General features: G+C 27.2%; 1 protein-coding gene across 1 annotated transcript in view; it reads right to left on the bottom strand.

Moving 5' to 3' along the window:
- Positions 1–14905, bottom strand: part of LOC136086176 (adhesion G protein-coupled receptor B1-like) — a 38978-nt gene extending 24073 nt beyond the window's left edge. The window contains exons 1-3 of the mRNA XM_065808456.1: positions 14875–14905; positions 12838–12999; positions 11531–11704 (exon numbers count right to left, since the gene is read on the bottom strand). Coding sequence (XP_065664528.1) covers positions 11531–11704; positions 12838–12999; positions 14875–14905 — 367 coding nt within the window. The remainder of the gene's footprint in view (positions 1–11530; positions 11705–12837; positions 13000–14874) is intronic.
- Between the last annotated feature and the right edge of the window lie 1094 nt (positions 14906–15999).

Below are 15999 nucleotides of genomic sequence, written 5' to 3'. Positions count from 1 at the left end.
TTACCAGATCATTACAAAGAAGGTGTTTAACAGTTTGAATGATGCAGTCCAATAAGTATTTTCCGCTTTTTATCCCCATTCCCCTTTCACATATCACTTACCAGATCATCACAAAGATGGGTGTTTAACAGTTTGAATGATGCAGTCCAATAAGAATTTTTACCCTTTTTATCTTTTTACGTATTAAGTCTTTTTTGTTAGCGCTAGGAGAGTATTCTCATCGCTAAAGCATACCTTAAAATATTATATATATATTGTTAAGTGAATTTTTAATGTTTGATTTAAGAAAATGGACATTTAAATTAATTTTACAAATTTCCAATCATCTTCTGTCAATTTTCTGTATTTTTTTCCCCATTCCAGCCTATTTTGCATCATTTTTAATGTCATTTTAGACTTCTAAGCCTAAAATCACACCAAAAATGATGCAAAAGCGTCGTGATGCGTAACCAAGATCGTGCAGGCGATGTTTCTCTTAGACATTTTGATTCCAGGCCAGCTTTTTTAATTATATCAATGTTGGTGGGCTGTCTGTTTTTAAGAACAATTAGTATTCTTAATTAGTATTCTTTCCCCGCGTGATGTTAAAATTCTCTTCTTTCCACATTTGCTAACCTTCTTTGGAGACAAGTTCTCAATACTAGCCATTGTGTAGATATTTTGTACAGAAACCCGTAAAATACCCCATTTTCTGGCAATTTCTCGTTGAAAAAAATTAGTATCTTTTAAAAGTGCCCTGATTTCAGCAATTTTTTGTCGTAAAAAATCTTCTTTTTCCCCATAACTAAAAAAAAAATCACATTTCAGAATTACAGTTAAGAGTTTGCTTTCGTACTCATAACTTTAAAAACCTCAAGTCAAATACAATTTTATATACTTTAAAATAGAAAGAAACATTTATGTAACAATATTTTTACTGATATAAATAAATATTTTAAAGATAACCTTATAAACGAATTCAAAACTCTGGTAATAAATCTCAACAAGTACACAGCAAAGAGATTAAAATTACAATGGCATCATACAAAATGCTGCCAAAAGTGACAGTGTAGCCAGTAGCAAAAAAGCAAATTAACTGATTTTATGAATTAAAACCTCATTTTAAAGAAAGGATTACCTTTCAATAAAAAATTTTTACTCTTCGTATAAAAAAAGATTAAACTTCAAAGTGATCAAAATTCATAAATGGCCATAATAAATTGTCACACGACTGTATATATATATATATATATATATATATATATATATATATATATATATATATATATATATATATATATATATATATATATATATATATATATATATACATATATATATATATATATATATATATATATATATATATATATATATATATATATATATATATATATATGTATGTATCTATATTAGGGCGACAAAAAAAAATAAAAGTGCTCGAAATTGAACTCTCAACCCTTTATTGTGTTTCTTTTAACTAAAAAATATACTGTGCAAAATATTATTAGGATATTTTCATATCTAGAGGTTGGTCAATGAGCTTGATAATATCAGACTTAAGGATCAACGTAAAGTAAAAATGAATATACTTTTTTATTTTTTTCATTACTAAAAAAATTTAATTATTTTATTCAAGTTTAGTGTAATTTATATAATTTTAATCAATGTTTGATTCAGGTTGTTCACTTGTTTTTATTAATGCGTTAACAATTGTAGACTTTCGCATATCTGGAATTTGACGTCGATGTTCTTCCGCAATTTCTAAAATAAATTGCAAGTGAGTTGCATCTTTTGTCAAGATTTTTGTGTAATCTGAAACCAGTTCCACTGCTCGTTCAGCTGTGTCATTCACAATTTTCATAGAATTAACAATTTTATGTGCATCCTGGTGCTCCACTTGTCTGGGCAATGTTCCTTCATAAATGCCAAATTTATTCCAAGCAATTCAAATAGATATTTTGATCAATTTGTTACAAAGTCATCTAAGTTCATGCTTACAATTTTATCCATTAATCCTTTACCTTAACCCTTTTTATCTGGGTTTTAGTGGCTGGCTTTTCAAGCGCAATCAACATTTTTTCTTTAGTTTGGTTATCAACATCATTACTGAAAAAAGAGAGACTCACAAGGTCTTCAGTTAAATACCATAAATGTCCTGCAATGGCTTTTATGGCAGATTCAGCTACGTCTTTGTCAAATATTTTGAACTTATTCAATTTCCTAATCAGTGTCAGGTCATAGTGAGGAGCAGATGAAGAAATGGGAGCCCGAAACCAATGTTCCATGTAAATCAATATTGAAAAAATCGAAAATTGTAGAAGATTTTTTTCTTCATTTTTTGTTAAATAAAACTGATGTCGAAACAAGTAGATTTTAATAGAGTACAGTGCTTTTGCCATCCATCGTGCTTGGTGCATAGCACCGGGAGAACGAAAAGTTATTCCCTTTTGGCCTAGACGAGTTTTTCCTAAAAAAATTATTGCTAGTTGCAAAAACTCGTTGTAATCGTTGCGAGGTTGTTTTGATCCTTGCATCATAATTACAGCAAATTCTATAGCTGATAGTACAAGTGAGCCATATACTTTGAGATCTGCATCAGTTAAGAGCCATGATTTAGAATTAAGTTTACTCCACTGATCACGAAATTGTTGAAACAACTTAACCTCTGGACCAAAAAATGTACCAAAACAAGTTTTCTAAACATGGGATAAAATCACTTCATGAATATGGTGTCGACAGGCTGTGTATAATAAAGATTTTCCAATTAATTTTTCCAGCAAGGTATAAGCACCTGAATGTATACCTGTGTAGCTTGAAGTAGTATCAAAACAGAGCGCCACAATTCTGTCATATGAAATGTTCCGATCTTTAAAAGCTTGTTCTGTTGCATAACTCATTTGTTCACCAGTACATTTTTGGGACTGACAACAGTTTTTCTACATCATATCCTGTCACTAATATGGGCAGTTGATCCACTTCTATTCTGCTCGTCAAATCGGATAACAATTTTCCATCCCAATGGAATCTGTGATTTGAACTCTAAAATAATTCATTTTGTAACTTCTTTACGATTTTTAATACGTGCACATCGAAGAGATTCATATGATGTAGATAAATGTTCAATATTGGCACCTAACCCTTGACAAACTGTAGACAAAACCAAGGAACCTGAACGATTGGGAATTTTTAAACGATCAAGAGCTGAACAAAATGCTGGAGTAATCACATTCTTTTTTTCTGTTTTTTCACTCTTTTTCAGTTTCTTTGCTGATGATGGAATAAAGTCATCTATTTCATTATCTGTACCCTGAGAGGAGTCTGATTCTGTCAAAACTAGGTCTGTGACTGTTGAACACATTCCTTCTTTTTTTCTTTTTAACTCTTTTGTTTCTCTTTCTTCATTTGCTTTTTTTCTGTTTAAAATACGCTGTTCTTGTTTGAATAATTCACTATCAACTGAACTCATATAGCCTTTTCTTCCTTCTCTTTGTAGTTTAAGAAAGGTCTTGTCTTCTTCTATTGTCATTAATTTTAAAGTATCTTCATGAGCAATATCAAATAGTTCTTCAATTTCTTGAGAAAAAATTTCCACATTTCTTTGCTGAGTTTCTATTTTTCTGCCTTTATTCTTTTTCTGCTTACTGTATTTCTCAACAAGTTTTTCAACATGTGTTATAACATAATAACGTTATTTTGTTGGAAATCTAGCTCTTTGCCAAAAGTCTAGAACCTGATCTGTCACAAGGCCTGTACTTTCTTTTACATAGTTGTTATTTTTGAAGAAAAAATAAGATTTTAAAACTTGTCTTTTAGATGGCAACTTGTGCCCTGTGATCACAGATGTAGCTTGACCAATACACCATAGTTCATTTTGACTTCTTGTCTCCATTTACAATAAATCAATTTTGAAAATATCTCTCTAATAATGTGTTTTTAAAAATGTATTTTGTATTTACAGGATAATGCAATAGTTTTAGCAGTAGTGCAATACTGATGCAGTAACTTAACTGGATGATGAAATATTACAATGGGTGTTTAAAATGCCAGCCAACTTATTTTATTTTTACTTTTTAATTTTCTAAAAAAAACAATGTGTATTATGCATGACTCATTAGATTAACAAATAATAAAACATTTGATAGCATTGTCAACTTAATTAGTAAAATAGAAAAGATAAAGGATAAAATATGAAAAATGTGGGTTTGAGCAGCTTTGTAAAAATAAAATATTGGATTGAGCAACTCCTAAACCTTAACAAATTGTGTCCAAAATTTCCCAGTATCATTTTTTCATTAAATGGAACCAAATAAAAGGTTAAGAGCATAAAAAAAAAAAAAAATTTTTTTAAATTAATTTATTTGTCACCCTAGTGTATATATATATATATATATATATATATATATATATATATATTATATATATATATATATATATATATATATATATATATATATATATATATATATATATATGCCGACTCAGCATTTTTTGCAAAATACTTATTTTGCTGTTAAATTGCAATATTTTATGAACCAAATGAAGCATCATCCTGAAATTTTGTACATAGACAATCTTCCGCATGGTGGATACAAATTTAAAATTTTTTTGACCACCATAATTACATGTAAATTATTAATAAAGTCATATATTTATATATATATATATATATATATATATATATATATATATATATATATATATATATATATATATATATATATATATATGTATATATATATATATATATATATATATATATATATATATATATATATATATATATATATATATATATATATAATGAACTTAGGTTTGAACAAGTTGAAAGTAAAACAAAAAAAAAGGTAGCCATTTTTTGTAACCTGTGGCTTCAAATTCTTGTAATTTTATTGACAATGATGATAGAAAAAATTGTAAATGCATTGAGAAGTTAAGTAAAACTAGTGAAAGTAGAGTTTTAGTTTACATATAGTAATCATTTAACATTTATTAATTAGTGTATTAAATATAAAAATTCTTCAAAGTAACACGAAATTAATATTTACAGAAGCAGCAGTATAATAATAAGGAAACAAAAGGTTTTATTTATAGAAGAAAAAACAATGTCTTTTATCAATATAGCATTTTTTTTTAAATGTCTTTTGTAAATGCATTTGGATTACAGCCTAGCAAAGTTTCTATATTTGCTAAAAATGTTGGTCTTTTACAAAAAAAGTTAGCTTCAATAAATAAAAATAATATTTCTAGTTATTGCTCCATAAGGCCTCCAGAAAGCTTTAAAAAGAACGTTTTTAAGAAAACGAAATTTTAAATTTCGGAAAAATATTTAATTTGAAAAATTAATTAGCCTTATTTTTTTTTTGATTGAGGGAAGAGGGTAGGGGAAATCTTATTCACCCCTAGGCACAAAAAAATATAAATAAGTTATAAATTTATTATTTCCCTCACAATGACTTTAACAATAACTTTTTATAACACAAAATTAAGAAATGGCTACTTTTATCTTATATAAGTGAGCAAAAAATTTTATGCTGACTCAGCATATATATAGGGTGCATTTAGGAAAGTTGAAAAATGCAGTAATATATTTTTTATTAACGGTTTTGTTTGATACCTGTATTGCAAGTTATAACTATGCCTCAAAAAAAATTATCAAGGTTCATCACCATTTATATATATATATATTTATATATATATATATATATATATATATATATATAAATATATTTATATATATATGTATCTATATATATATATATATATGTATATATATATATATATATATATATATATATATATTAGGGATATGACTTTTTTGCAACCTACTAGGCCTGTATCGTAATTCAATGAACTTTTATGTAAAAAGAACGAATAGATGTTTCATTTTGACATATTTTGAAAAAAGGTCACCCCAAAACCAAAAAATCGAATTTTCAATAGGTACACTTTTGTACAGTAAATGAATATTAAAGGCTGAAGATGTTGTAAGAGTCATACTCCTGTTGTTATTTTATTTATTTATGCAACATGTACTGTGATATAACAAAAAACATTATGTGATATATAATTATACAAGTATTACAAAATTAACAGTATCAAAGCGTCTAGTACAACAATATACATAACTGTCTGTGTCTATAGGCCTACTGTGTTTAGTACATGGGTCACATGATGCTCACGTCTCATAAAGAGTCTAGCGCTTATTACTTAGAATGAATCGAAGTTGCAGTTTGTCTTTCTTTCTGCAGGAAGCATACAGGTCTTGCATCAACTTGATTGCACGTTCAGCTATCTGATTACTTCGTGGTATGTCGATGACGGATGGCTCTTTCTTCCAGTGATTTTTGAATGACTGCAATGCCTTTTTGACTACTAAACCAATGTTCTGCCCACTCATATGAAATGAACCTGCAAACCTTCTCCAAATTCTTTCTCGCTTCAGGCATAAGAATGAACGCCAGAATAGCGAGAATGGCTCTTGAGTTCCATCTGGCATTGCTCATATTAGGAATGTTCTGAAAGTGAATCAGAGGGAAGTTTCTTTGTTCTTCATAGAACCTAAACACTCTTGTTAAATGGTACAAAAACTTCATATCGTCTCTCCACCCTGATTTATCAAGAATTTCTACAGTTCCATTCACAAACTTATCCTTCAGTTCATCATACTTATTCAACAGTTCAGACACAAATGGGTATTCAATGTTTGGAGATTTGGTATCACCCTCAAGTTCTTCGTCCATCACCAGACGGAGAATCCTGTCTAGTACGTGATGCTGACAACCGATAAATTGTGGTATTGTGACACCCTTTAATTTAAACATACGTTGCAACTTCACAACAACTCCATTTCTCTTCCCAGTATTGACGTTTGTTGTATCAGTAATGATCATCTTAATTGAACTCCACAAATTGTATTCATCAATAAGTTTGGCAATTTTTTCAGCAACAGTTTCAGCTTTGCCATCTTTTAAACGCAGTGCATCAAGTTTCACGTCAGTTCTTTCATTCTGAAGTACAACTACCTGATATTCCTTATCATCTATTCGTTTGCCGTCAAAGTGTAAGGACCACTGTTCCATTTTAAGTTGTTGTATCATTTCTTTTTTTAATTTACCTGCCTCTTTGAATATGGACTTGTAAATTGCTGATTGACTTGGAGTTGGAATATCAATACCTTGTTGTGATAATACATTGCATATTTTAGCAGCTTTCTTTGTGGAAACTCCACTTGATGTAACCATACTTACAGCAAATTTACTTTTGTAGTGCTTTCTAGTTTTTTTCTGAGTGTCCTCATCATCGTCTTTATCACCGTCGTCGTCTTCATCATCTTCACTCTTACTTTTGCAGTTTTCAGATTCAGTACCACTGTCTGTGGTAGACAGGACTTGTGATGTGGAAGGTATTGCTGTTCCAGACTGGACTTTCCTTCTCTTGGAAGGGTGAATGGTTTCTTTACTTGCCACTTGTCCTGTTGAGTACCCCACCTGTCCTTTACTTTCTTTTTGTAGGTGGTATAAACGTTTATCTTCCGAGGATAACCACTGGCCATTCACTTTCGTGATGTCAAATAATGCATTGAGAACATCATATTTTCCACGCTTGACACATTCATCATAGACCTTCAGCACCTTCATAAGCTTTGCTCTTATCACTTGATCAGACACACGTGGAAAATTCAGTTTATTGTCCCACAATTTTGTAATTTCCTTAGAAATTTGGTCTATTCGTTCTTTTCTTCCTTTAACATATGCTCCGAGAAACTGGTATCTTCCTACGATCTGCAATTGAAGTGGTATTCTAAATTTTTCATCGAGTGAATGTTCTTCTACAGCCACGCTTCCTCTCCTTCTGTGTGACTCTTGAAATCTCACCAAATTTTTAGTCCAAGTCTTCTTGTTCTTTGTTACTGTGGTATGACTTTTCTTGTGAGACATCATATAATATTGCTACGACTTTACGGATAGCTGAGCGTAAATATCCGTTTAATAAAGTCGTTTAATTAATAAAATACTTTAACTGTATAGTAATCCAATTATAGTTCGATAATCCAGTCAATGTTGATAACAGTTCGATAATCCAGTCCGTATCCTAACGATAATGCTACAACTACTTATACTTCGTACACTTACAGCGTCTTTAGTTCGCTACAGTAGTTCCTTATTAGCTCAGTTACACGCAGAGTACTTCATAGAACTATTCACATTATCAACACTGAGCTCTGACAGCAGCTCGCTTATATAATTATTTAGAGCTTCCAGAATGTTCTACTAAGTTCTATAATCTTCTACAGTCTGTTACAGTCGTCTATATCACCGTGGTAACACAATGACGTCATCACATAACAATTCCAAGTATTTGCCGGCACACGGCCGTTTCGTTGCCATGGTAACGTGTGGCGTTATATTTATAAATTCACAACAAAATAATGAAATAAATAGAATTAAGCTGAGAATTAAGCTTAAGATTAAAACATCGGTCAAAACTGCATGTATAAAAATGGTAAATCAAATTTTTATTTTGGGGGTGACCTTTTTTTGTTGCAGAAAGCTATTTGGGCCTTTTTTCATGATTTTAGGTAAAAGTTCATCGATTTATGATACAGGAAACATTTTATTTGAAAAAAAATTAAAAAGTCATATCCCTAATATATATATATATATATATATATATATATATATATATATATATATATATATATATTTATTGAGATATTCAGGATTCGATTTTCTTATTAATGCCGACTCACCATTTTTTGCAAAATACTTATTTTGCTGTTAAATTGCAATATTTTATGAACCAAATGAAGCATCATCCTGAAATTTTTTACATAGACAATCTTCCGCATGGCGGATACAAATTTAAAATTTAAAATTTTTTTGATAAAATATTTTTTTAATAAAATAAAATGTTAAATGTTGCACATTTTGAAAATTTTTTTCATGCGTATTTTGCTCCAGGTTAAGACCAAAATGGGATTTTATTGTTTAGTTTTCATTTTATTAATTAAAAAAAAACTACTTTATATTCTTGATAATATAGTTTGCACCTTTTAATGTAAACTTTTGTTTTTATACTAAATGTTTACTTAAGTATTTGTATTTATGATTTTGTTTGAGATTTAGTCTTAAGTATCCCGTTTTGTCCCAGTCACCTCTGCATATTATAATTTCATAATAATTTCTATAATTCTATAATTTAATAAACACACGCTCACTTTTTTTAGAAAATAAAGAATCACAAGTAAAAACTTTATATTTTATAGAAGTTCATTCTTTGCTGAGAAAATTTCTTTTTATTAAAAAGAATTAAAAGTTAAAAAAAAAATTGTAAAAAAATGACCGCAATTAAAAAAGTCATAGTTAATAAATATAGTCAATATTCTTTAATATATAAATAAATCTTAAAACATGTTGGTGTGGCGGAATAGTGTCGCAAAATTATTATTGTCGCATGTTTTTATTGTCAAAAATCTGTTGGTCAAAAATGTAAAAAAGGAATAGTGTCGCAAATTGTCGCATTATTAGTTGTCGAATAACAGAATAAGGGATAATGTTGCAAATGAATTTAATAAATAGTGTCGAAAATAAAAAAAAGAATAATGCTGCAAAGGAGTTTAAAGAATAGTGTTAAAAACAAAAAAGATAAATGGATTAGTGTTGCAAATAAATTTGATGAAGATTGTCGAAAATAGAAAAATGGAATGTTCAAAAGGAGTTTAATGAATAGTAAAAAGAATAAAAAACAATAATTATATATTTGTGTTTATAAAACATGTCTGATGTCACACTGAAATATCCTGCTGCCGCGAACATATGTTCTAAGGATAAGCAAAACGAGTAAGCAATTGCTGAAATTAACTATTTGCAACACTATTTCGTTTCTAACATTTGCGACACTATTCCGTTTTTTTGCTTTCATTTGTAACACTATTCTTTTTTTTTGTTGCAACATTAGAACTTTTTAATATATTCGACACAATTGTGAAGTTCGTTTTTTGACACTATTCCTGTCACCCATCAGGTTTTATGCTTTTAAATTTTTATAATACAGTTTTTATATTATAATTATACTAAGTCAACCACTTTTTTTTTGTAATAACACTATAAGAAATAATAAAAATAAATATTTGACCCCAAAAGAGGTACGTAATAAAAATAAAATTGTTTTCATAGCAGACATAGCAAGACTTTTGAGCTTGCATTTTTAAATTCTATATTAAGTGGGATCGAAATGACATTTGATAAAACAGCACTCCCAATAAATTAAAGATTTAAAAAATTTTAAACAAGGGACAAAAATATCACTTTGAAAAAGCGTCTGTCCATATTTTGAAAAAGAAAGAAAGTATGAGTTCAAAAGACTAGCAATCTCAACACTTTATAAATTTTAAAACAATCTAAAAAAATTATAGCTATAAGTATAATCTCTGGACATTAAACAGTTGCAAAAGTATGCCAAAGATCAATGAAAACAAATGAGAGTTTTTATTTCTAAATATCAACAAAAGAAACAAAAATAACGAAGCAAAGAAAATACTTATTAAAAATGCGCAATATTAATAAGAAAATAGTTTAAATAAAAAAATTAAGGGTAGAATGCAAGAAACGAACTTTGATGCAAAGAGCAAACTTGAACTCAAAAAAGAAGCAAAATTCTTTTCGAAATGCGAGAAGCCAACTTAAAATTTTAAGTTATACTTTAAATCTGAAGTCTGGCTAAAGCGTAATGCAAAAAAACAAACTTGAAATGAATTCCTTCTTGAAAAACCAGATTTCAAGTCGTTTTTTGAAGTAAAGTACCAGTCTTAAAAGAAAAACTTGAAATAAAAAAACCAATTGCCATTATAATTTTGTAAATATGTGGCAAAAAGTTCTATCGAATTTTTGTCAGTTTACTCATTTCATGAGTGAATACTAATAAATCATTATATTTATACTATTAAAATATATTTTACCAATACAACAACTGTCAACTTTATTTTGGTTTTTTTCTACTGGTTGTTTTCAGGTAAGAAAGTATCTATATTATCATTACAATTATATTATCATAACTATATTTATACTAAATTGAGTATATGTGCATATATATAAACATATATATATATATATATATATATATATATATATATATATATATTATATATATATATATATATATGTATATATATATGTATATATCTATACATATATATATATATATATATATATATATATATATATATATATATATATATATATATATATATATATATATATATATATATATATATATGTATATATATATGTATATATCTATACATATATATATATATATATATATATATATATATATATATATATATATATATATATATATATATATATATATATATATATATATATATATATATGTTTATATATACACAAAGCAAAATTTGATTGCAAAAACAAGTTGCAAAAAATTAATAGATAAAAAGTTTAATTTTTATTTTTAAAATTATTTCAAAAATATTACTTTAGTTTGATTTTTGATGATAAACTGACTATTTCAGTATTTGAACACAAACCTGGACAAGAAACTTGCTGATTGCAATTTAGAGTATCAGTCAACACTGCTCCATTACAATTGCCATTAAAAGTAGCACCAAAACATTGACGATTTCTTGTCTGAGTAGGTGAATTGAAACTTAACTGACAACTTGCTGAACATGGTCCCCACGCTTCCCATGCACTAATAAAACCTAAAATGTAACCAAAGTATATGAAAATGCATGCAGTAACAAACCTAACTACTAACAGGCTATTTTTAAAATGGTTTTTCAAGTTTTTAAAACCACTTAGTACTTAGCTTACTACAAAATATTGTAAAAACTTATAGGGGAGAGTGGGGTAATGGCGAACGCGGGGTAACTCCGAACATGGTCAAAGCAGCATTGTAAAAAAATAAATTCGACAATTTTTTTTTACCTGCTGAGAAGGGATCCTATGCTCAGTTCCAGACGTGCAGTAGTGTAATGAAGCTGCGGATGTTGTTCACTATAATTTGATTTTAAATTTTTCTGATAATTTTATGCAACTTTTTTCTTGAGTAACACTCTGTTGTAGCTTCTATGGAAATAAAGTCACTCCTTTTTTTTGTTTTTGTTGCATAATATAGTTTTTAGACTTAGTTATTACAATTAGCTTTTTATTCGCTATTACACAACAGTGCTTGTGATTGCCCCCCAATGTGTTCGGAATTACCCCACGTAGGCAGGGTAATTCCGAACACCAATGGTTTTATTTCTGGCATAAATTTTTATTTTATAATAAGATTTTTAAAAATTCCTTTTGAGGATTTGCGACTGAGTAGTTAAACTAATTGATAAGCAATAAATATGATCAATTTTGTATAACTGGTGTCTTTAATTTGCATTCCCGCCTAGGTGTTCGCCAATACCCCACTCTCTCCTAATGCTGTCTTAAAACTCGTAAAATTTGAATATATTTTAAAATTAAATATTTGTTTAGAAATGTTGAAAAAAACATTTGCTTCAAACTTTATCCCACAGCCAGCTGCTCATCATTAAACAAGAACCTGTACCTGACTGTATCTAATTTTAATAATCATTTTTTCATTCATTTGGAAAGTTTAAATAAATAACAATTATGCTTCACACTAATAAATCAATTTCACTTTTATAATTATAAAGCAAGTTATATGAGATGAACTTATACATAATCAAGGACCTGATTTTACTTATGTGCAACTGCTTATTTTAAGTTATTTAAAATTTAAAAATAAGTAACAATTACTTATTTCATGTTGATAAGTGAATACAAAACATTTAATTTTCGTTTTTATAAATATAAAAGAAAGTCACCGGGACAAGACACTCCAGAATTGCAGTTTGGGTTTGAGAGCTTTTTCCAGGACAACCACTATTCAATGAAGCACCAAGACATTGTCGAGTCTGAGTTTGAGAGGGGAAAACATTAAGATTCGACTGACAACTTTCTGAGCAAGCCCCCCATGCACTCCATTCACCATATTTACCTAATGTAAAAAAATTTTGCAATAACTATAAACAAATTTATAGATATCTATGATATATATTTATATTAATAAAACTTATAATGGTATAACCTTGATAAATAAAACTTATAAACTTAGATATATAATGGTCACTCAAACTCCCATTATATAAAACTCAAAGTTATTTTTTTTTTAACTTTCAATCGGTTAATAAAACAAAAACGAAATAGCAAACAAGGTAATGTCAAGTTTGTAAACACAACTTGAGTATGTTTCACACAAAAAATAAAATTAAAAAAACATATACATATATATATATATATATATATATAATATATATATATATATATATATATATATATATATATATATATATATATATATATATATATATATACATATATATATATATTTATATATATATATATATATATACATATATATATATATAAACATATGTATTTATACATATATACATATATATATATATATATATATATATATATATATATATATATATATATATATATATATATATATATATATATATATATGTATACATATATATATATATATGTATACATATATATATATATATATGTATACATATATATATATATATATATATATATATATATATATATATATATATATATATATATATATATATATATTTATATATATATATATATATATATATTATATATATATATATATATATATATATATATATATATATATGTATATGTATATATATATATATATATACATATATGTATATATTTATATAAACATATGTATTTATACATATATACATATATATATATATATATATATATATATATATATATATATATATATATATATATATATATATATATATATACATACATATATATATATATATATATACATATAGATCTATAGTTTGTTGGCTTTGGGAAGAGCGGAAGGAAAAAAGTGATTCTTACGCTAACACATACGTCACTTTTAATTACTTTTGACTTTCGTCCAACATTTTCGTGTTGGACGAAAGTCAAAACCATTAATTTAATAACAAATTAATTGTTATATAAAAAAACCACAAAAACGCAAATTTAATTGACCGGAATGTTTTTAAAAACATTCTGAATGTTTTTAAAATATTTTGAATGTTTTTAACAATATAAACAATGTTTTTATTTTTATTTTTTTTAATAAAATGTTTTTATTTTTATTTTTTTTAATAAAATGTTTTTATTTTTATTTTTTTTACTGTAAATCATGCGCGGAGTGTTGCTACATCGACTATCTTATAGCCTGACTCGGAAAGGGAGTGCTGCTACATCGACTGACAAATAGCCTGAATCGCAAGGGAGTGCTGCTACATCGACTGACAAATAGCCTGACTCGCAAGGGAGTGCTGCTACATCGACTGACAAATAGCCTGACCCGCAAGGGAGTGCTGCTACATCGACTGAGGGTTTGGTTGGGGCAGGCAGTCTATCATTATAAAAAAAAAAATTCCGGTCTTGCATTTTAATTTTTACTTTCTGTCAACAAAATATGGAAAAAACTTTCCGACAACATCTAAGGGTTCTATATATATATATATATATATATATATATATATATATATATATATATATATATATATATATTATATATATATATATATATATATATATATATATATATATATATATATATATATATATATATATATATACATATATATATATATATATGTATATGTATATATAAATATATATATATATATTTATATATATATATATATATATATATATATATTATATATATATATATATATATATATATATATATATATATATATATATATATATATATATATATATATATATAAATATATGTATACATATATATATATATACATACCTATACAGTTGGGTGCAAAAGAAAAAGCCATACTAACAATTTTTTTTGAATTTAACTATATAATGTATGAGGAAGCAAAACTAAAACAATTGGATGAGGTAGTGAAAAATCTTAGACAGAAAAGGTATGTTTATATACACATTAATATTTGTTTAAATAAAATCTTTAAAAAGCAGATTGATACAAGCACATTTAATATTTTAGAAAACAACTAAGAGATATAGAAATTGGACGAATTATTGAAGCTGTTGACTGAGAAGAGTCACACAGAAGCATTGGAAAACATTTTAAACAACAAAACTCAATTATTAGTAGATTGGTGAAGAAATATAAGCACACTGGTACAGCGAAAACGTCTGTTGTGATGTTAACTATGGAAAAAGGTTTTTCTATATTGCAAGAAATGGAGTTTTGAAAAAAATAACAGTAGAGATTTCAGAGTTTGAATCTAACTATATTTTACAGAAAGGTTAGCAAGTGCTTCAACCTGTGCAACACCAGATCCATCAAGATAATATGCAGAGATTTAGCAATTAATGATCAACTTAGTGTTTAAAACTAAGCATGTCCAGCCAACTATCTGTTGGCTGGACATGCTTAGTTCTAAACGCTATGTTGATCATTATTGCCAACAAAAACACTATCTCCATAACCATTAGCAAAAAATATAGCAATTGTAGTAATTTTACAGCCTTAAGTGAAATAACATGTTTCTATACAAATACATAATCGCTTTGTAATAAAACGGACTTTCTTGCTGCAAATGTCACAACATTAAATTCCCCTATGATAGTGGAAGCTGAAGTATCACGAAAACTTGGTTCAGTGATTACTCCAGCTTCAAATTACCAAATTACAATCTTTTTAACAACAATAGGCAAGATTGATATGGTGGCGCTGCAACTTTTATACAACAAGATATACAAGCATCCTACTTCAATGCAATTGAGTATCATAATCATAGTAAAATGATAGGCCAGGTATGGTGTATAATGTTTTACAAAAGTAAAAAATTCCTTTTCTTGATGTATTTATCGAGAGCCATCTGCAAGCATTGAACCCAACAGAAAAATTAATGGTAGCCTAATTTCTGCTGCAATTACAGCAAAAAAAAAGGTATGGAGT

The sequence above is a fragment of the Hydra vulgaris genome, chromosome 10 (genome assembly GCF_038396675.1).
Source record: "Hydra vulgaris chromosome 10, alternate assembly HydraT2T_AEP".
Taxonomy (NCBI): Eukaryota; Metazoa; Cnidaria; class Hydrozoa; order Anthoathecata; family Hydridae; genus Hydra; species Hydra vulgaris.
Note: the sequence above shows the minus strand (reverse complement) of the source record. Positions and strands in the feature narration are given on the sequence as shown.